Consider the following 23,773-nt stretch of genomic DNA (forward strand, 5'->3'; position numbering starts at 1 on the left):
GAGTCATTGCATTGATTGAGAAGCACACTAATTAAGGTATGTAGTTTTAGTGTGTGCACTATTAATCTTAAAGAGAAAAAAAGCAATAACTTATAAAGGAGAAAGCAAATGTAAGCTACGTAATCTGATTATCATAAATTGGCAAACATTATTTTTGTTTTATTGGACATCTATGATTCTATTGAGGTGTAGAAATCAATGAATAAATGAAGGCAGTTTGAATTTTTCAATGTATATGCAATTTTATCTACTAAAGAATTTAAAAATCCCAATTTTTTTTATTGAGATTTTACAAGACAGGCCATTGAAGAAAATTGTGTTAGAAATGACTAAAACGAGGTAAAAATCCTGGCTGCGTTTATGTTTTTCACACTCCTTCCACGAAGAACAGAACATCCAGCCTGTTCTGAACCATTAAAGATAAATACAATCTATAATGAGCTGCAAATTCATTCTGTTGCACTGCAATTTCCCATCTCTTATGTTTGCGGTGTTTGTGTTGAGCTTTTGTCACATGATTGCAGGCTCTGAGAAAAAAAAAACAAAAAAACATTGTGCTGAAATTAACATTTTCGGACCGTACTGAATACTGTTTGGGCTTTAACTAGAGGGACAATGATAAATCCAGCTAATGAGATGAGAAAATGCATATTATATTTACAAGAGCAGCACAAGTCAAGAATTAAAACAATTTTGGGAAAAATGAGTAATGCCTTCTTTTCCCCTGTTTTCACAAACACGGTAATCTCACAATTCAAAACTTTGTATTAAAGAACCTCAAATTAGAGCAATAATAATAATAATCTATATTTAACCATTTAAGAACCTCTTTGAGATCTACAATCTCTTTTCCAAGAGGGACATAGCCAGGTAAAAGCATTTAACTTATCAAAAGGTTAAGTTTTTATTTTCTCATTTAATCTAAGGCTTAAATAATACCCAAAACCATACTGAAATTGGTCCCCTATTGTTTCCTAACGAACAGAAAAAACTGTTCAACAGTCAATAATTCAATAATATTGTTCAATAATATTGTGTTTAGAATTATTAGGTTCAGACTTGACCAGTTCAAGTATGCTAACATTTAAACTAGAGATGAACAATTCAGTCCAGAATCCTTAAAACAGTGAAATAACCCTTTAGTGTTGAAATTAGCAAAAGAAGAAGCTGAGGCTGCAAAGCAGATGCCTTAAGCATCATTAGTGGAGAACAATTTGTTAGTCAATGAATTATTGTAGTGCTTACAGTGTCTACTTTTTCTGATACCATATCACAATTTCTCTACCTGGTTCAAGAAAAATGGTCAGAAAAAGCACTGAAAGTCTGACAACAGCAACGTAACTAAAGTACTACTTCATTTTTGCTACAAATACCTAATTCTTGCTAAGAATTAGGTTTTTATTTTTTAAAATTTTGCCTAAGAAGTCAGCATCTGTCAAATGTGGATTCTCGCTCTAAAAATGTAGTTTAAAGGTTTTCAAACTTTTCTTTTTATTTCTAATTTGCATTAGCTTAAGAAGAAAGGTGAAATACTGATATTGCAATCTGGAGAGACTCAGACAGAGAAAGAAAAAGTGATTTAAAAAGTTTAATGACAAATAAACTTTAAAGTCCTTTGGCATTCAGGCCAAACATTCCTGATGCTGCATAGGAATGCAGTCGCCTGTACTGGTGGCGACGGTCAAAGAAGGTATGTGGCCTGAAGAGCCGGGAGCTGAAGGTGGAGATGGGGCGGAGGTGGGTTGATCGCAGCTGGTAAGCGGAGGAGGCCGTTAATGAAGGTCCTTATGAACTGGAGCTTGATCGATGATTGGCCACGATGTGGCTTGATCCAGCGCTGATAGGTCCAGGGTGATGAGAGGGAGGAGCTGATTGATGACGCAGGTGAAGCTAAAGAGTCTTCCAGATTGAATTTGCGCCGAAGCTTCATGACAAAAATTCTTTTTTTTCCTCACTTGGCCACATCTTTCTAATTAAGCTGAATTTGGGGAGGAATACATAAAAAAAAACATGGAAATTAAAATAATATAAGTACCACTATTATGATATGATAGAGTCTGGCTAATATATGGGCATTCTGGATGATTGAACCTGACTTTTGGCTTTGATAGCTTTTGTTAATTAGGACCCAGCTGCGGGTCCTCATTACTTGATCTCTGTAAAACATGTTTTTGCGAGTTGCTGATTATGTAAAATGCTAAAGAGTTAAGGTTGTGTGAGAATTTTGTGTTGAATAGTTAATGAACCTAATGTTTGGTTGTGTATGTGGGCTTTCATTCAGAGAAAAGTGCTTGCAATGCACAAAATCAGCTTACTTGGTGTCCATGGCAACTGAAACAAGGCACTCTTTACCTACAATCTTCACTCCAAGTCGCTTTGCTTTTCTTCTCCTTCCTAAATATAATAATACTGTAGTTACATGCTTTTCTCCTCACCATAATTACTTTAATTTTCACTTCTTGCAGTCGTCACCATTATCATCTTCTTCCTATTTCTTGGAAGACTGCGCTTTGTTTCTCCCAATCTCCTTCCAATTTAGTGCTTTTCAATTAGCGATGCCTTTTTTTTTCTCTAGCTATCAGCTAATAACATCAGTTCACAGAGTGATAAGAACCAAAAAAGAATACTGACACCAGCGACTATTAGCCTTCCTTAGCCATTCTCCATTTAATGAGCTGAGTCTCACTCATAGCACTAAAGTTCATATCCTAGAATTTAGGAACAAGACGATGAGCCCGTATGAGGGTTATTTATAATTATTTCACAAATGATAAACAATATGTCACTAAACGTCAGCAAAACTCGTGGGCTGCTCTGGCTTGTTTGGCCCCCTTTTAACGGCCCCATCTCTGGATGGTCGATTCATGGTTTGGATTGAAGTTGTTTGGGCATTGAGGGTCTGATCTGATGGGCTTCTTCGTTACTGCAGGATCTTGGTCTGCTTGTCTCCACCCTAGAATGAAGGCGACCACCTTCTGAGGTATTATTACCTGGATGTGGAAGTATAGAGTATTTGAGTGCTTTAGTGTTTCATTGTTTCCTGTCCTCTTAAATTGTCTGTTGGATGCTGTATAGTGGGAATGTTGCATTTTCTGTGATTTAGTTTGTTTGGTAAAAAAACTTATATAAATATACATCTGAACTGAACAGTGTTAGGCTGGAATAACAGCCAGACAACATCGAAAAGATTTTTGCGAGGGAACAACATTGGCTGCCTCTAAAATCAAATCGACTTTTAAATTAGTAAGTGCCATTTAACGCTCATTCTTCAGTTGTTGTCGTCTCGGAATAAAGCGATGCTAAAGAAAATAGGGCTCGCTGAAAACCAGACGGTGTTATATGCATCCCCTGGCTTATTCAATTGTCACTCAAAGCAGCCACAGCTATAAAAATACAATTTCATAACAAGACTGTAAAATGGCTAGCCCTATCTGAGTCATTTCCCTTTATAAATATCGTGATGCCACTCAAAGCTCAGTATGTGAGAACACTGGCATTTTATGTCTCACTGTATGAGTTATGACAGTTTGACTTGACAGTATCGATGATGATCTGGTCATTACTTGGAGGCATGAGGAGGTGGACACAGGTGTCAGTTCGCTGACAAGAGGACCCAAATTCAACCCTTATCCCATTAAATATCAATCATGGTTTTTAACATGTATAATTTGCTTTTAACTACAGCCGAGTAGTGCTATGTTGCACAATAACACTGGCGGTAGACTATAATATTTTAGGTCTGGATTCCACATTATTGTGGTTTGACCTCTGTGAATGTTGCAGCTTTTCTGGTGAAACTGGTCTAAAGTTGTCAAACGGTAAACACAATTTTAAGAAATGCGGCAGTGAGCAGCCAGCAGAGCACAGCATAATTCACGTGTGGCTAAAAAAAGTACTATATGAGAATTATTATAAATTATTCTCATGTGTCCAAGCTTTTCAGCTTGCTTTGTACCAAACAATGTGCGTTTCTGAGGAGGTTCCTGCACGGAGAAGGACAATGGAAAGAAATTCACCTCTACTGCTCTTTTTTTGAATTTGCTCTTCTGTGCGCTTAAAAGAGAGGCCTTGAACATCTGTGCTACAAGTGAGGAGAAAAACCTTTAAGTAAATTCAAGATGTTGTGAGAAGACAGATATACGAGAGATAGAAAGTCATCCAATTAACGTATTCTTGACTGTGATGAGGTGTCACGCAAATAAACATATTTATGTAATAAAATTAGAAAGAAAATTTTTTAAAATGTTGGCTATTGACATGACATTCACACCAGATGTTAGAAAAAAAACAACAAAAAAAAAAACAGGAGTAATCCAGAAAAACAAGATATGAGAACAAATTAGCCCATGCATTAATGTATGTCTAAAACAGAGGAATGACCATCAATTTTTCAGCAAAAAAAGCCCTTTTTGTCATGATAACTTCATTACAGGGAAGTAATGTATGGAGAACCGAGTTGAATACCACATGTAGTTTTGGCCACTTTTTACACACAAAGTGTCTTCAAGCCATGAAGGTTCTAAGGTGTTAAATTTGATATGCGCTTATTTCCATAGATATTAAAGTAAGTGACTTCACTGGGTGATTGAATGTCCAATTATAACATCTGAATTTAGTTGATTGTGTTTGGAATCACAAGCAATATTTTAATTGATGATAAAGTTGCACAAATTAGAATTACAAAAACAAATTTGTTTAATGGAAACAGGCCAATTTAAAAGAAAAACAAAAAAACTCATGTTTGTGTGCCAGAATGAGGTGATTTCTTGGCTTGTTTTTTAATGTCTTATCGTGTGAAGAAACTTATGTATGTGTGATTTTAATTGCATTTTTTTAATTTAATAGAAACGCCGCAATTACAAAATTGTGCGTTGTTGTTTTTTTTTTACATTATTAGCACATCAACAAGGTTTTGGGCTGATCTGTAATGGAAAAGCAGCTGATGTCATGCTGAAAGACCCACCTTTGTCTTCCCTCCAGATTCTTCACAAGATTTTGCAACAATACATTAAGAAGTACATGTATTAAATACTATCAATACATTTTACAACAGTAAGGTTGCAAAAGCCTTGCTGGAGCTCTTTGCTTCTGTGCCTCATGAGATACCTCTCTGATACCTCGGTAATGAGAAATCTATTTACAGTCTGTCATTTAGGACCAAACCAATTTATGTTATTTGCACATATAGGGGAAAGGATTGCTTTCTATATGGAGAGATTGCAGTATTTTTCTTAGCCTTCATGCTTATTTGCGCCTCCATTTTCTCCTGTTTTCAGTACATTTGTCTGACTCATTCTGCTTTTATGCATACTTTTTGTTTGTATGAACCTGTATGGGCTAATTTTGGTTGACTGTTTTTGAAAGTGCAAATTACTTGAGTTGTTATCAACTTTTGCTTTGATTATCATGTTAATATGCTCATTTGAAATGTTTGCGTGTGTGTGTGTGTGTGTGTGTGTGTGTGTGTGTTTAGCGCTTCCATTTGTTCCTGCTTTATCATCCATAAATGTCAAAGTCTTTAAATGCAAGAACTCACATTTAAATACTTTGGCACTTTAAGCATTTTATGTGACCAAATTATTACATTGCATATTAACATATTTATATTCCCAAATCATATTGAAGCTGTAACAGGTTAGCACTCATGCACTATTTGCAGAACGCTGTGATGCAGCAAGACGTGACATCTGAAAAACAAGCTGGCAAAGTTAAACACAAGAAGTCAGGTTCATCCGCAGAAGAATACGATGGAAAAAAAATGCTTTGACTTTGGCGGATAATTATGTAAGCCAATTAAGATGACAGAGACACCGAGACAGGTTAAAAAGACGTGATATATCCCTGTGGAAAGACATGGAAGTAAGTACAGGTAGCATAATGAGTCAGTGAGGGACAGTGTGTGTGGCAGGTGTTGCAGGTCACAAAGGGGAGCCAGATGATTTGGATCAGGTGCACACACCCGAGGGAAAAGATTTAGAGGCGCGGTAAACAAGAGAGAGCATTTGATCCTCTGAACCACACTCTCCCTACCAAAAATCACTTTTAAATCGGATGCTCACATGCAAATGCAAAAAAACCAGTGACTTTATGAAAAAAATATACACATATCGGTTTAAGAATGGAAGACAACAAGCCAAACCAAAACTAAATCTTTTTATTTGCAGTTGCTGTCCACAGGGACAGAATTAGAATATAATCCCACTGTGATGGGAACAGGGGACACGTTATAACAAGCAGCAAAGGAGTCAGTTTACATAACGGTTAATTTTCAGCTTGCAGTCTTTGTTTCTTTCCTTTGAAATTAATTATCTTGGTAAAGTGGTACAGAACATTGCTGAGCAGGGGCCACTTAGCCCTTTAGATTAAATGGAGTTGTGACAACAAGCAGCGTTTAGAGATTCACAGAATATCTTTAGAGTTTTATCTTCAATCAATGGAATCTTTTGAAAAAGAAAAAAAGAATTTTACTGATCCAGAGAGATGATTTCATACAGAAAGCAACAAACCTGTCCTTGTTAAGCTTAGGCAGTGTGTAGTGCCTCAACTGCTTAGGAAAAAAAAAATCATTAATGCAAAACTAGATCCCTCACCAAAACACACCCAAAAGTGTTTCATTAGTTGTCCAAATATAGGATGTTTGCAATCCCACATCAGCAACGAAATTGTTACATGTCTTTCTCAATCGATTGAGGTAAAGACTGTAAAATTCTTAATCTGTTAATTAAAAAAGCAGGCGCACAATTTCAAGCACAATAGGATCTGTTTTAAAAATTAACTTAATTTCATCCTGGACATGGAAATTGAATGTTCTTTATCTTGAATGGGAAAAAAAAGAATATTTAAACAATGTTGAAATTAGCCACAGAGGTACAGAGCATTCTGGAGTGGCAAACAGAAGTGGAATGGATTTTTTTTTTTCTGCATCTTTCAGTGCCAATAGCTGCAGGTAATAATCTATGTTGGCTCAGTTGCAACTCCCAGTTGTCAGACCTAGTGTTATGAAACTCTAAGCCTACCCTTACTTCTATCAAATCAAACACGCCAACCATATTCTGAAAACATTTGAGGAGGATTTGGACTTTTGGACTGACTTTTGGTTGGTCCAAAATCAAAATTATGATTTTTGTCAACATAATTCATACATCTGTTTCCTGTTGTTTTTTTTTGGTTTTTTTTGGGGGGGGGTTAATTAATGCAACCTTTTAATTAAATGTATGGTATTCATTCAAATAGTGATAATCTCTATCCAAAACAGAGACCTGTACTTAGATATGTATTTCAAAAAGTCAATGTCAAGTTCTTGATTTATACATATCGCAAAAGAAAATACATGCCTATACTTATTTTATGAAAACATGTAGTCACTTTTGTCGAGTTAACCGTGAAATTTTTCTGGTAGGAAATCACAATATTTTTGTGCTTTTTTTTTTTTTTTTGTGACACCTACTATTCAGCATGGATAAGACAAGACATCGAGCACCTACACCTAACTGATAAAATTAACATTAAATACAAAAAGAGTGGATCAAAAATCATCAATTAAATTTGCTAAGTCTACAAATAAAATAAGTTTGTTAAAAAAAAAATTATATATATATTATACGTGTGTGAAATCAGAGTGACTTTGTGGATTTTCCCAACTATTACAACATTGTCGACATCAGTGTCAGGATAAATTGCAAGACGTTGTTTAAACAAGCTGATGGCCTACATAGATATGTTTGTTTTCTCTGATAGGTAGATTTAATTTTGTTTGAACACATGTCTAAAAAAATATATAATCAACTTGTAAAAATCAAATCAGACCAGAATTATTGGATGCAAAAAATAAAAATGTCCTCTTTAAGACTTTATCACATGACAGCTATAGTCTTGTTTTTACCTACCTCTTAGCTCTTGTTTTTAAATGCATAATTTGACACATGGTTGAAATATTCATCAGCTCTTCTGAACCGCTGTATTCTGTATATGTGAATTAAAGTGGGTTGTATATGAGAATTAGAGTTAAGGAGGCATCAAAAACAAATCTGGAAGCAACACAACTGGAATCACATACTAACTCAGTGTGGCTTTATTATGGAACCAATCACAACTCATTCATTTCATACTAACTCATTCATTTACAGCCAAACTGTAAATGCAATTATGAGTTTGTTAAATTAAAAATAGAAGAGCAGCGAAGTTATAAGGTATGAGCCAGTGTATAAGCTTGACATAAATGTAAGTGAACCAGAGGTCACCCACCAATCATGGGTTAATTATATTTGGGATTTACTGTAGAGGAAAAGAACATCCAGATACAAAAAAAATATATATCTAAAGCATGCAGCACTGAAGGACAGTTGATGTGTTATTTCCAGAGCTGGAGCATAGAGTAATATTACTCAGGGACTGAGGGAGCCTCATCTGCCTGTCCATCATCTCCACTCTTTCATGAGTGGCAGATTGAAAGCCGCTGCAGGAACAAGAGGTGTTGCTCAGCCAGACATTGTGTTCCCCTTGGGAGGGAACATCCCAGAGAGAGGTTAGAGACCCGCTAATCCCGGTGAGACTCAAGGGAGAACGCTCCCAGACAAAGCCTTCAGATTAGAGGAGAGGAAGACGAATACAAGCACATCCACACGGTGGTTCCTGCTCCAACTGGTGACCACTGGTGCCAACGAGGAAGCAAATAAGAATGCATACCAATCCAGCACTTATACAGTAAAAAAATAAAGTTCATCAATCTTTCCTGCTGCCTTTTCATTCTGGTTTTACAATGAAATAACTTTTTTTCTTTTTGTCCCGTGCAAAAGTAAAAGTTCAAAATGTTTGCAATAAGTAGAAGCTGGTAAACTTCTTAGACGCACCTTGTCATTAGGGAGTGAGGAAGCACAGTTGCGAAACAACCCATAATGACGATGTTGATTGTGTCCTGAAGTGTGCCGCTGAGTGAGTTGTTTACTCCAGGGGTGATGTGAACGATCTATTCCTGTGTGACAGTCTTTACACATGTTCAGAGCATCACTGCATCTTTGTGAGAAAAAGATGGCTGGGAAAAAGGCTCTACAGAGCCGGGATGGGGCAAAAGTTTGGAACGTGTGTGTGCACGGTTTCACGTCTTTGCGTCAAGGTGTCTGCTTACATGTTCTGTATAATGCATATTTTCTGGACTCCGACGATATTGAGCGTACAGTGTAGTCGCTCAGGGACACGGTGAGATGATGTGTTTGTGAAAGCATTTCAGTAATAATTTATCAGAGAGACTGGGTGAGGCTCTGTGTAAATGTTGCATGTATATCCTCAGGGGTCAGAACACTGAGGGACGCAGACTGCTCTACCACATACACAGAGATGGAAAAAAAAAAAAAAAACATATAATGGATTTATAAATACTTAAAATATTAATACTGTAGCAATGTAATATTCCTGTATTCTGTGTGATTTTTTTCTTAATTAAAAAAGATTACAAAATAAAGCAACTAAGACTAACTGAATGTTTTAGTGCAGATATTACATATAAGTGAATGAAAGCATTTCTGAGCTAAAGGATGAGCAGAATCCTTCCATTATGGAAAATTCTAACATAGTTATTATGTCACTGAATATAAAAAAGGCTTTTTTTGTTGTTGTTATTGTTTTTCATGGCTTTAAGCAATTATTCTGGGCTTCAATGACTCACATCTGCAGTCTTTGCTGTTTTTGCATCATAAATCCAAGAAGCCTCAGCTAGTTCAAGGTGCACAAAAAGCTAGGCTGAACCATTGCACCAAACAAACCAGCAACCAATCTGAGAGAGCCAACATTGACACCCTCCTTACTGCCACCCCCCCCCCCACCTCCCCCTCTCTACCACCCCACCCCACATGGCTTGTTGCCATAGTAACAGTGCAGCGAGTTCCTCCATAGCTCGAATATCTCTGGCTATGGCTGTCCGTTTCCATTCCTAGGTGGAGGGATTGATCACTATTCTGCTCACCAAGTGTCGAATCATGGTGGCACTGGTGCAGAACAAGCTAAAAACGGCACGAGTCAAGACTGACTACTTGCTTCCCACTCTACAAACCAAGTGGGAGGGCAGTCCTGATGGGAGTACGGATTCTTCCAGGGTGGAAAATCTGCTTCATCCACCTTTCACTTGGGCTTCAAGCTAATCTGCGTTTATTCTGCTTTCTCTGTCTACATAGCTATGCATGCTCATTATGAGTCTGAAAACGTTTTAAATGTCAGTTTGGAAACAGAATCGGTCCCTCCTGAAAGCAGCAATACTTCACAAACACTTCACCGAAATTATCTTGTTGACAGCCATTGGAACCAAATAGTGAAAAAAAAAAATGTTCTGTGATTAAAATGATTGCTTTCACAGCTTCTTTTCCTGCTGGTGCAGTTGAAATTGCTTAGCAACACTGAAGTAAGCTAATTAAGAAATTATGCGTTTGGGGTATGGCTGAGAAGCACAATGTTATCATGTGATAACAGGGTTAGTCACAAGGGCAGTAGAACCTGCTAAAATGCAAATAGCCACAGGCTTGACACAACTCTATCTCCTAACAAGGAAAAAAAAAGCTTCCACTATTTATCATCTAATTATGACACATTATGTCAGCATTATTAAGCTGTTTTAACACAACATAATATAAAAGCTATAAAATATGTATAAAATGTGTCAGAATGCAATCTCTGGATGCTTTTTTTTATTGCTTTGAAAATGTCCAGAAGCCGCATACTGGAGGTTGTTTTTAAACTTGGAAAGACTTCTAGGCAACGGCACCAAAAGCTTTCTTTTGAGACTGTGTAGATAGATATTTGTTGTTTGAGCTTCGACTCATGCTATTGGTGTGCTCAAGATCTTCTATAGCAAATTAATTATTCTACCTGGTCTGATGAAACCTCACAGATCTGGCACTGTGGTCTCCAGTTCTGTTATGTCCCTGCTCGTGCTTCATTTACAGCTGCACACCCTCATTATCATACCAAGATTAGTCCAAGACAATGGAAATCCAGAGGAAGAAAGAAAAAACCAGGATAGAGCATTTTTAAAAGGAGATATCTTTATGCTTTGTTGTATAGCAAAAGTCTTGGAGCTCTGATGTGTCAGCCTGCATCATTTAGCGCACCAGAACCGGCATAGCGATACCCAATCGATTCATTTTGTTCTAAAGACATTTGATGTAGTGTCTCTGTTTGATTAGATGTTGGGGGTGGATGGATGTGTTGGAGTGCCAGATTTACTGAGGCTTGCTAATGAGTTTGTATTCCCGAGCCACTTATCCCAGAAACACTAAGACATTCAAACAGCAAGTGAAGGGGTGGAAGGGGTGTTGATGTCTTTCTCTTAAGCAAAAGTATTAGCATGTCTATCCGAAATACAGATTGTTGAGTAAAGGTCCTTTCAGTAAAATCTATTACAAAAGACAAATAGGACTACACAGGAGCCTATGGCTCCCAAGGATGTGTTGGGGTGACCTTGGGCTGGACAGGACTCCATGCCTCTCGGTCTCCCAGGGCTTGGGGGTAATGTGCCCTCCCTGCCCCGGTCCCTCTGAGTTCTGGCTGCTTTAGTGGGTTAGTTTCTGCCCGGCATAAAGGAGGCTTTAGGCAGGAAGCAAGGAAAGGAGGCTTAGTTTGTAATAATTTGCTGTATATTTAAATCATAATACTGGATTGGTTGTGTAAGAATTTTGTCTTATACTGTAAAAAAGATACACAGTTCTCAAATCATCAAATGTGTCAGATGGAGCAAAAGAAGAAGAAGAAAAAAAAGAAACCAAATTTGCTGAAGTTGAATGAATGCTGGAATAAAAGTGATTTTTTTAAATACATATTTTCACCAGAAAAGCACATGCTGGGTTGTCCCAAATTGTATGATCTAATTTTTCAGTCCTGCAACAAGCTGTCATTTGTTTTTCCACACTATTATTATTGCAATCTGGAAACGTGGAACTTTTTTGTTCGGTAGTTGCAATAAATTCAAAAATAATTATTTGCAATGATGTTCCCCTGGCAATATTATTGAATTACTTTTCCTGGCATTTATAAAAGAGAATATGTCCTTTTGGGTTTATGATATTCTATAATGCTACCTCTGCATTGCAAAAACACTTACTAGATGTGACATTGAATAAAATACGATCATAGTGAGGTCTGGCACTTGGTTAACATGTGGACGGATTAAATTGGTCATAGTTAAAGGAAGTGACTGAGTTCGATTATGTGCGTACAGACCTAGATTTTCTTTTCACTGCCTCTCATACTGTAAGCTATCCTCACACTTCCCACATGCTCTGCTGGTCTGCATTGTCAAGAGATAACCAAACCATGGAGTACAAAGCCCATTTGGTCAGGGGGAAAAACACTAAAGTCGTTTCCGGTTAAATAAATGGGATTGACAAAAACAGCAATTGTATTGTTTGTGATAAATATTTCTCTAGAAGAGAAAGGATACTGGAGGAGAGTCAGAGGGTTTAAATGGTGTGAGCAAACAGCTCTGGGAGCCATTAGCTTAGGTAATTTTTCCATGTGGCTCTCTTCGTTGATTTGCAGATAGTGTGTTTTACTCTTCATAGTTTTAGTAAACACCTGTTTGATCATGGAGTTAGCAGGCTCTTAAATGTAGCTAGAGCAGCTTTCATTTTGGTAAATTAGGTGCAGTCATGAATTTAAGAAATAAAGTTCTTGAACTGATGCATGTTGTGTTGATTTGAGGAGCACAAGTAATGGCTAAATGAACCTGCACAGTGTTTAAAAATGTAATTATTGGAAATATCTTTGATGAATGTAATTTGCTTTTGCTATACCGTCTCCTATATTCTCTACTGCACAAACAGTCTCTGCATGGAGCCTTTGTGCGACCTGTTATATAAACTATGCTACGCTGTAATTTACCAGAAGCCTTTTCATCCATCTGTGGTTTAAAAATCTGTAGAGACCAAATGAACATTAGCGCCTGTTGTTAGCTAACGTAGCATCCCGAAGGCTTCATTCTGGGGGATTTAATTTCAGACCAGGAACTCTTCTGGACAAATATTACTCTGAGATCACACAGAGAATAACAACTCGTAGTTTTAATGGGCATAATATGGTATGTTACTTGACTTATGTGTTTCTTTGCTTCTGTTTTTTTTTTTTTTTTTTAACAAAACACAATTCTTCCACACGCGCACATATCACATTTTTTTTCTTTAAATATTTAAATTCATCCTACACTTGACTCCCAGCCAGTTCAATCCATGCAAAAAAAAAAAAAAAAATGTATGTAGATGTTTGTAGTGTAAGATCATCCTATATTTTCTCATTCGTGAAAGCCAACCAAATAGTTTGAGATTTGGAAAAGTTATTATTCATATTGGCCTACATGGCCATGAACTAGGTACAAGGTTGGTACAAGAACTAAATCCCACAATTAATTGTTTCAATAAATATGAATTAGACCCCCTTCACAAATTCCTTTTAAATAAACCTAATTTTTCCAAATTTACGGTTCATATTTAACTATGACATCCTTGAATTATTTTATTGATCCCATTCTTTCCTCTTCCTTCACCTTTTACTTAGCATTTTAGTTGAGCGTCACTCTTTTGGAACAACATTATTTACATAAATTGTTTGTGGTTCCCGCGTAGTAAAAATGAGGTTAAAAAGAAAGAGCTCCTTTTACTCCATATGATCGATGTTGAAATTTGACATTCACATAATGATTTCAGGTTCAGTCCAGAGCATATCAGAAATGTTTAATTTAGCGCCCTCCAAACAATAGATTCATTGTGTTTTGGTTTAAAAAGAAAAAAAAAAAAAACTATTACAACAGTTAATCCAAACTGTGAAAACCTCTACTAATCTGATGGAGACACAAATCCCCTTTGCAGAGGCTTGGTCCCTGGCGAGCTCAATATTTCAAAAAGAGAGGAAAAAGGAACACTATCAGTTGATTAAGCTTAATGATTTGGTGTTTTATTTGCTGCACTTTCTTGTCTGATGTTGTTTTTCCTTAATTATTAGATTTTATGTTTACTGGCTGACAGAAATGAGAAAATATATGAGAACAGATGGATGGTCTGATGGTGGTTTTCTGTGTCTCCCTCTGAGTCATTGTGACCCAGAGCAATCTGGGTGGAAGGAAGAAATCAACATCTCTGCTGACATCACAGGGTTCAAGCTTTCCCAGGATGAAGCTGCAGAAAAATACTGCACTGATGAGAACGCAGACTACTAGATCTGAGAGTGTGCTTGGGTCAAAATCAAAACAAATTCAGTCTGTTTAATTAGAGACACTGTTGTATATTACAAAGTTACACACAAAGTTTGTTCAAAACTTTTTTTTTAGCAAGGAAACAAAATATGCGTCGTGTATTTTAAAAATGTCCTTTTTATATCGATGGCTGAAGTTAACATTTTTATTCATAGAAATGTTAACTGCAGTTTAATTTGTTTTGACCTGTAGTGATTAATTCTAAATTTTGACATTGACTGATCTCAACTTGAGCTTTTCTTCTAAAGAAAACAACTGGTATTGTTTGTTTTTTGTTTTAAAATAGTTACAGTTTATAAATGTTAGGTTAATCTCATGGAACTGCAGTATTGAATCACTCCACCTCTCTCGCTGGCAGAGATTTTTCTTAACACTGAGAATGACAAATCACCACTCGCTGTAATGCATTAGATATGATATTGGTCCTTTTTTTTCTTTGTGAAACAAATATTTTTCTAAATGCAATTGAATGTTTTAATCAGTAAACTTAATGTCTTTAATGTCTCTCAAAAATAAAAAAAATCATGTTTCTGTCATGTTTTGTGTGTGTTCTACCATACTCGCAAAATATTTGTTTTGGCGAGTATGCGACAAGACAGCAAAGAAGATTTGTGGGGGATATGGGGGAGAGCTGGGACATTGGGCATAGGAGCCATTGTCATTTTAAAATTAAGCATGCATTAAGTTGCGATCGTGATCCGTACCCCATGGGAGATTATCACCAGTCTCCAAGCTGCAAACGTCACACATCAAAACCCCGACTCTGCCTCACTGACTGCAAATGTTTCTAAAATGAAATATGTTGAAGTGTGCTCTGGTGCTAAATGCGACAGTCTTCTTGCTTTAAGTCTTAGCGGATCATAAGTTCACAGTATTTCAATTGTTCCACAGGTCTATGCATTATTGAAAAAGAGACGTTGCAGGAATTGCCATCTTCTTGATTTTACTCCTGAGGTTAAAAGATTTATGAAATCTAATATTTCCTATATGTTCCTGCAAGGATGTGAAACAGAAAACATTGCTGTACCTGTGCTTCTGCTTCATTTAGGATGACCTTTTTTTTCAGTTTTTTTTTTTTTTTTCCATTTAGATTTTGTGAAACAGAAAAATTTCACAAAATCTGTCAAAATTTGGCATACGCTATATCATTGTCTGTCTTTTACTCGGAAGGACTTTGTGATTTCGTCTGTGAAAATGACTATATTAGTAATCGTATGTACTCATTAAAACTTATAAATGAAAGATTGTTCTTTGAAATCACGTACACTCCAAAACAAAGGTTTAGTTTTTATGGTTTTTGCTCCAGGTAATACCCCTGCAGCAGATCTCCCTTGCCTTTCAGTGGCATGGCAAGGTGCTGCATCACTTTCCCGAGCAGCTGACACTGCAGCATGCACAACTTGATATGCAGGTAAGCCGGGCTCTCAGAAATATTTTTGGTTATGGAAAAAAAAAACAATCACTCACAATTTTGATATATCATAAATACCAAACATACACTTTGCTGCTTCAAAATCGACAGAAGTTCAACTGAAATCTTTATGCAGTGACCCGACAATAACATTACTAAATCGCATGTTACGCAATCTGATGAAAATTCAACTCACCATGGGGTGTTGAATGCTCCGTGTGATACATCCTGACCTACTTTCTGATTATTTCAGCTAACGATTATGTGGCCACTTAGGGTATTCAGAGTCTGTGCTTTGAGTAGGAAACTTTCATCCCCAGATCATTAATTATAAAAAAAAAAGCAAACAAAAAAAAAACGAGGTAACATCTTAGCAAATATTACATGTCCCATCCTAATGCAGTTGAACACCAAAACTGGACATGCAACACAAAACATCAAAGGCAACACTTCGAGACATGACAGGATTCTCCACAAAATGAGAATTTAGATCCATGCAAGACATGCTTGTAGACAAACATAAGAAAAAGTGTGACCAATTGAATGATTACTCAACTACTCACAGACACAATGGTGTAATAACTTGGATCACGGTCGCTTCACCGAACTCTGGCTGCAAAAAAACAAAAAAAAAAATTCTGTGATTTTTCTAATGGATGCCAAAATATGCAACTGTGGCAGCGATGCCAACTCATTGTGGGCCATGATGTCTTGTATAAGATGACCTAGGTTTAAAAAAAAAAAAGCTAAAATAGAAATAGAATCAGAATTTGGGTTAGCACTGTGGTCTGTACCCAGTATATAAATATTAATGAATGTGTTCACAGAGGAAACTCATTATAATATCACAGTATTGTTGAAGGACTCATTACATAATCACTGTATTTCTTTGAGTTGCTTTTTAAGCCACATATTAGAGCAACACATGGGCCAGATGACCAGGCACCTCCACAGAGCAACTTAGTTTAAGGAGTTTGAAATTCTCTCACAATCTAAAAAAAAGACATTATTAATTTTCTTATTTTCTTATCCTACTCAGCTCTCCTCGTACTGTACTCTCTAAGGCAGTTCTTTAACATCTCAGTCATGCTTGTAATGGTTCCCTTTGCCATGTCTCCATTGCCTGTGGAGTGTGTAGGCTTTCCCCATGTGTGGTTGTGTTGGCATGGAAACAGGAAAGGGATTGTGATATGCATTTTTTTTAACCCCTGTCCCTGGGGCTGCAACATGAGGAAAGCCTGACACTCCCACCCTCCACTCACTACCCAAAAAGAAAGAAGAGCAGAATATGTCCAGAGAACACATTTCTAAATAAATTAGACATTTATTTAGAATTAATTCATAACTTGCCGTTTCTGGTTGAAAATGCATGTTACTTTTAAGACAAAAATAGCTTTGAGAAGTCATCACATTCTGCCACATTCCTTTGCAAAATTTAGCTGTCTATGATTTGTTTCATATTTCTTTAGTTAAGATCATATCTCCACATAAAAATTAATAAATAATACAGTTGATTTTTGGGGGGATCTGCAGAGACATTTAAGACTATAAAAATCCTTAAATTACTTAAAAACTTGTAAAAAGATATGATGCAGTTTTTTTTTATCCTCAAGGAATAGTAATTATTAAAAATATATTTTAGTAGATCAGATTCTCAACTGTTTTTCACATTTGTTGTTGGAGCCTATTAAGAAATAGATTAATTTATTTTCTGCTATATTATTAATTTCCACAGATTTAAAGCCATGCGAATGGTAGATCTATTGTTGTATATTTATTTATGTATTTATTTATTTATCTGTTTTGCTTAGACCCCGGCAGTGATTAACAAGCAGAAGCAGCTGCTGGGTCTGATCTGATGGTTTGGTGAAGGAGTGAGGAGTGAAATGGTTTTTGTACAGCAAATTAACGTTTAATTTGAAGTCAACTCCGAGATTATTTTTTATTATTTTTATAAGTAAAAGAAACTCCTTTGGAAACAGGAAAAGTCTCCGCGAGTGTTTTTTATTGTTTGGGATGCAAGAGTGGCTTTAACATTTGTAATAAGCAGAAAAGTTACACATGATCAGGGCTACAAATAATTCCACTGGATTGTTAAATTGTAGCCTGGCAAAATCAAAACTTTGCTTCCTACAGAGGGTCTGAGCTCTCAGCTGTTGAGAAACGATCGGCGTGGACTGTGTTGAGGTTTTAAATGTTATCCAATTGCTAACTAACGTTTGCCCGTGACATATGTAATGTGCTAGCTTGACGCTAAGAAGCTTACTGGAAATCGCCTGCGATGTAAACAACTATCCTCCACTGCGAAGAAAGAAGTGCAGATCTGAACGAGGCGGCTGTTGATATGGAAGCGTGGCCAACACGGACTGAATGGCTTCCTTCACTTCCTCCGCTACCATCGCTAACAACCATAGACATAATATAAGCATAATATAGCATCCTTATATTATGTCTATGGCTAAAACTACAGGCAGACTATAATTCCAAAACAGCGCAGAAAATCGACGTCATAATTCAGAACTTCTCCTTCCGTTTGCGCATTGGTCCGGTGTTAAAATCCATCTCAAAAATGTGTCTGGGATAAAAAAAAAACACCAACATGAGAAAAGATGTGGTCGTAGTCTAAGAAGAATATGTCCAAAGAATATTTACCCAATTTTATTTTATTTTATTTTTTTTTGGGGGGGGGCAAATAGTTGTTCAATATTCACCAATATTGGGGAGAATATTGTGAAATTGCGATATGCTGACAGACTTCTTCCTAAGACATCTGAATGCAGAAACCGAATCAATGTTTCACAGAGTATTAGTCTTGTGTAAACTTTTTTTCTTTTCCTCCTAACAGATATATTTCTTGCTTAGTTGAATTGTTAGGTTATATGGGGCAATATAATTGATAAATTTTTTATTTGTATATGTCAAAAACATATTTTTAAAGGGGTATGTACACTTGAGAGGGAGAGTATATTGTTGTGTGTAAATACTTAACATAACTTCACAATGTTTTTTGCTAATCCAGGAATGTTTTTATGAAAGATTATAGGCCTCCTGTCACCATCTAGTGGCAGCACAAGCACAAAGAAGAAAAAAACCCCAGCAAAAAACAGAACATGAAATGCATCATAACCGTGTGAACAAAAAGACAGATCCATGTGACAAGTTGTCACATTTAGTTTTATTGTAAAGGTAATATTATTCCAAAATATTAATATGTTAGCAGAGCAGAAATAATGGAGAGAGAAAAAGGGGGAGGGGGAGCACACAACTAGAAAACACCTACACAACACTTTGGTAAGAATCTTGACACATTGTTATAAAAAATACACTGCAAAAAGATACATAATGATGTTCCAAATTATATAGTCTTCAATCATGATGCCTCTAAAAGTACAGCCATCAAGCTGGGTAAAAAAAAAAAAAAAAAAAAAATCAACATGGCTTTATGGGTTCTAAAAAGCACTGAACAACTAAAAGTGCATATAAATCACTGGAATGGCTGGACACCTGTGCTTCATCATCTACTTAATTATTTTGGGATACCACAGGTTAAAGCAGTTTTTTTTAATTATTATTATTATTAACAAGTAATTTTATAATCATTTTCTCAATATATATATATATATATATATATATATATATATATATATATATATATATATATATATATATATATATATATATATACACACACACCACAATAAGTTTACAGTAATGCTGCAAAAGAGATATATGCGTATCATAACTAGTTTTAGAAGCACAGCAGACTGAACAAAGTTGAATCAACAGACTTCCAGAGAGATCATAAAGTTCATTTTCACTTAATAACAAATGACCTGAGCTCTGGATTTACACGTACAGATTCAAGAAAGTTGTTGTTTCAGCCCTAAACAGAGTGCATTGGATCATTGTGCGACAGTGTGCTCTTCTTCTTCTTCTTCTTCTTCTTCTTCTTCTTCTTCTTCTTCTTCTTCTTCTTCTTCTTCTTCTTCTTCTTCTTCTCAGACCGTGTCTCTTCCTGTTTCAGCCTTCCTCCCATTGATACATCTTAGCAGGGTTGGACATTACATGCCCTGATCTCTTTTCTATCCTTGCAGCTGGACAGCTGGGCAGTCTTAAACTTCTGCTTCACAGTCATAAGTCGTTCCTGTATACCTCCACCACAGAGCTTGGTGCATTCTGACCAGCTAGACCAGGGCCTCATTCTGCAACCTAAAGGTAGAAATCCAGAAAAGAGGGAACAGTCACTCAAACAAATCATAATTCTTTAAAAATACTTCTATTGTATTGCAACAACTGGAGGTCAAATGCCAACCTGGATGCTCAGAGGCACCTTCGACTCTGCCATGTTTGCTCCTCTGTTTTTCACGCTGCTCCTTGCGTCGCCTCTTCTCGTCGCTGTTGCCTTGTCCTCGACTGCACTTCCTAATTTTGCACTTCTTCCTCTGGATTGTTTCAGTACAGGAGTCTCCGCCAAACTGGGGCTCCATGGTGACAATGCGAGTCCGGATAGTGTGGCCTTTACCGCAGGACTTGTTGCACTCTGACCACTCGGTCCAGTCTGACATGATGCAGTCTATGGCTAAAGATAAAGACATGAGCACAGCAAAATGAGAGGAAGGAAGCATGGGATGGGATGTGGAGACCTTTAAAAATGCTGTTCTGATGCACTGATCTCGAGATCAATATTTGAAGTTAGCTTTCCAATGCCATTATCAGAGAAATTATGTATATATATTCTTTTATTTAAAAATCAAAATAAATTTAACTGGCACAATTTGCACATTATTTTTACATACATTAGATTGCAATACTATATTTTGTGAGCAATATACACATATATGTGTAATGTCCTTTTTACCTGAAAGAAATGAACACACACAGAAGCTCAAACAACGTTTTCAAATGTCAATTTACAAATTTGAAATGAATGCAGCAGAACCCGCATTTTCGGTGTTGCGTCCTATGAAGTAATTCAGAGAAATACTGCGGCAATGATTGCAGCATCTTACAAATATATTTTGAAATTATGTCAAATATTCCATGTAAATCACTTGTCTGTGTAAAGTATCCCAGCTAAATCTCCTTTAACAGTAACTCTTTTTCTCTTTTTGTGTTTTTTTTCTCTGCAAAATTTCAAGAACACAAGTTTGCAGCAACTTATAGCCTAAAAAAGACATTACTCTTTGTTCTGCATTTCTTGCTCTGCAAACGTTTTTCACAAGCTGCAATTTTTTTTGAAATTGCAGAGACTGTTTAATCTGGACTCATCTGGATTCGTACCAGGAAATATTGTACCAGTTGAAACAAATACAATGTCATTATGTTTCCTTGTTTAATACACAAAGTCTTTCTAGCTTTTTTTTTTCTTTTTTTTGTTGCGCTTGAGCATTTAGTTCATCTTACCTTTAACATGTACCAGCAAATTCTATAACTCCAAGATAATTTGGCAGCAGATGATGGATTAGAAATGTGAACAACTTCATCATTAGAGTACACGTGTACACAAAGTTATCAGAGTTTGCTTACAACAGATTTTGTAAAAACTACAATGAACTGTGAATGCATAGATTCAGGTTGTGTGTTGGTGTTCAAACGAGGACATTTAATACTTACGACACTCTGGCAACATGCACTTCTCCACCTGTTCCAACTCCTCTGTGCAATCTCCGAGCTCCACGGGGGATTTAAGCATACGCTGCCGTGTTCTCAAACCCTTCCCACAGGTGACGCTGCAGTCACTCCACTCACACCACGGAGTCAACAAGCATGGTATTGTATCTAGTCATTACAAAAAATAAAACAAAAAAATCATTAAGACACAATGTACATCTCGCTAAGAACCGCAAGTAAAGGCCAATCTCTAAGTGATATGTGTTGGTGCCAAATGGAGACAGTTTTCAGGATGCTTAACAGGTTGGAAAAGATTTGGTACTACAACTTACGACATTCTGGCATCATGCACTTTTCAACCTCCAGAACCTCTGCACCACAAATGGAGCCATCTGCAGGAGGCATCTTCACCATGCGCTCTCTCCTCTTCATGCCAAGACCACAAGTTGCACTGCAGACGTCCCATTCACCCCACTCAGTAACCAGGCAACTGCTGGGAGCTAAAGTTAAGAAGGTTAAGAGATGGAGAAATGAAAATTCTAGATTCATGTACATTAAAACAAAATATTACATCCCATGTGCTGAAGAATTGTTTAGATAAACTTACAGCAGTCTTCATTAACCACACAGTTCTCATTCTCCTGTGTGGGCAAAGTGCACACTGAGCCGTCATCAGGGAACTGTTTGACATAACGTTCTCGGGAGCGTGTGCCTGACCCACAGGAAACGCTACATGGAGACCATGTGATCCATTCAGACATCATACAGGTGGAGGCATCTGGACAGAACAGGGACAAAGCCAAAATGTCAGTCCCAATGACTACGTATAGGTGAAAAAGAGAAATTAAAAACTTATTTTAAAAATGTGTTTTATCAAATCCCAAGTTGGCACAGCTGTCTCCAAGGAATTTTACTGGATTTCATACTTCTATCTGCAGCAAGGCTTTATAGGTTTGATTTTGTTTTCTAGCAGTCCTTGACCCTACTTCCAAAAGAATCAATACCTTCTTCAAAAACCATGAGTGAGTTTGATTGGCCAGTGAACAATCCTGACTTTAACCCCACAGAAAACCTATGCCACGCTGCACAGCTGAAGTAACTGATTCATAAACACATACTCTCAGCAGGTCAACTTTTCTGGCTAAAATACATTTTTGTCCTCGATGTTTTTCCGCATATTTGCATTTTCTGAGGAATTGCATTCTGGTTTTTATCAGCTATGAGCCATAATCATCAACGTGAACAAAATAAACATTTAAAATGTGATGCACTGAGTTGAACTGGTCTATATATGAGTTTCATTATTTAATGAATCAATATTAATAATATTCTAAAACAGCTAAGATTTGATGTAACTATGTTGTGTGCGATATTAAATGTATCCTTCTTTTAACTGCTAAAAAAATCGGTTTATTAATTGCTCAATTTTCAGAAAACACTTATAAGACATATAGTGCATGGCATATTTTTCTGGACAACTCACACTGACCTTCATCGCTGCATCCAGGCCCCATACACGGTTCAAAATCCTGAGTATGCGGGCAGGGGACACTCAGGTCCAGCTGGGCCTTCAGCATCCTCTGCCTCATCCGCTTCCCCTTCTCACAGGTGGCCGAGCTGCAGGCAGACCATGGAGACCAGTTGGAGTAGATGCAGGTTTCTGGAGTATCATCTGCAACACAGAAAAATCAGAAAACATATTTACACATCTAACACAACTAATTTCATTTCAGCGTGTGCATGGAGGAGATGCGGAGAGGTGTAAAAAGAGAGAGAGAGAGAGAGAAAAGGTATTAATACCTTCCTCTTTTTCCTCCTGGGCAATGTCTGCTACAATGTCATCAACATTGTCCGGAACAATGTTGCACTGCTCTCCCTGGGGCAAAAAAAACATATTACTACATAAGCAAACTGCTCTGTAAAGTGCATAATGCTCTACACATTGTTATGCATAAGATGACCTGTAAGAATGTCCCCTTTTGAAAAAACAGGAATGCAATCTGCATGTGTAATTTTGTGTTGATGCAGTAAATTACAAAGTGATGTTCCCACATCTGCCTCTAGATGCCGCTAGAGGACAACAACTGTTGTGTCAGTTTCCGCAAAGTAGATGGATTTTCAGGGGAAAATGAATTAACACCAACAAACCAAATTAAAGTAGAATTTTTTTTTCTGTGACCATTTTAATTTAAATTCATTATAATAACAGATTTAGACAAGCAATTCAATTATCTGAGTTGATATGTTAGGAATTTTAAAGACTTTATTCAGTGGTTTATTTTATTTGTTTCCAAAGAAATATAAGCGAACAGTAAAACTACAGATGGTGAACAGTAAATAAATTGTTCCCTGCCGGATCTCTAAAATGTTACAATAGTTAAAAACCATAGCAAAGAAAAACAAAACAGCTCGTATTGTTTTGTATCTATTTTAGTTAATGACATCAACAGAGGAGCAAGAATTGAGCGGATCAGCTGGCCTTAGTAAACGCAAAGCGACTTTTAACAGATCTTGATAGCATTTTA

The 23,773-nt window shown here is 36.7% G+C and overlaps 1 protein-coding gene across 1 annotated transcript in view; it reads right to left on the minus strand.

Annotated features, from left to right (window-relative positions):
* Positions 1-18,794: 18,794 nt before the first annotated feature.
* spon1a (spondin 1a) overlaps positions 18,795-23,773 on the minus strand; it is a 54,344-nt gene continuing 49,365 nt past the window's right edge. The window contains exons 10-16 of the mRNA XM_088004345.1: positions 23,049-23,124; positions 22,738-22,920; positions 21,856-22,026; positions 21,581-21,748; positions 21,252-21,416; positions 19,951-20,217; positions 18,795-19,847 (exon numbers count right to left, since the gene is read on the minus strand). Coding sequence (XP_087860471.1) covers positions 19,684-19,847; positions 19,951-20,217; positions 21,252-21,416; positions 21,581-21,748; positions 21,856-22,026; positions 22,738-22,920; positions 23,049-23,124 — 1,194 coding nt within the window. The 3' untranslated portion in view covers positions 18,795-19,683. The remainder of the gene's footprint in view (positions 19,848-19,950; positions 20,218-21,251; positions 21,417-21,580; positions 21,749-21,855; positions 22,027-22,737; positions 22,921-23,048; positions 23,125-23,773) is intronic.

This window comes from Poecilia mexicana, unplaced genomic scaffold (genome assembly GCF_051168715.1).
Source record: "Poecilia mexicana isolate PSO_F unplaced genomic scaffold, ASM5116871v1 scaffold_3, whole genome shotgun sequence".
In the NCBI taxonomy this organism is placed as follows: domain Eukaryota; kingdom Metazoa; phylum Chordata; class Actinopteri; order Cyprinodontiformes; family Poeciliidae; genus Poecilia; species Poecilia mexicana.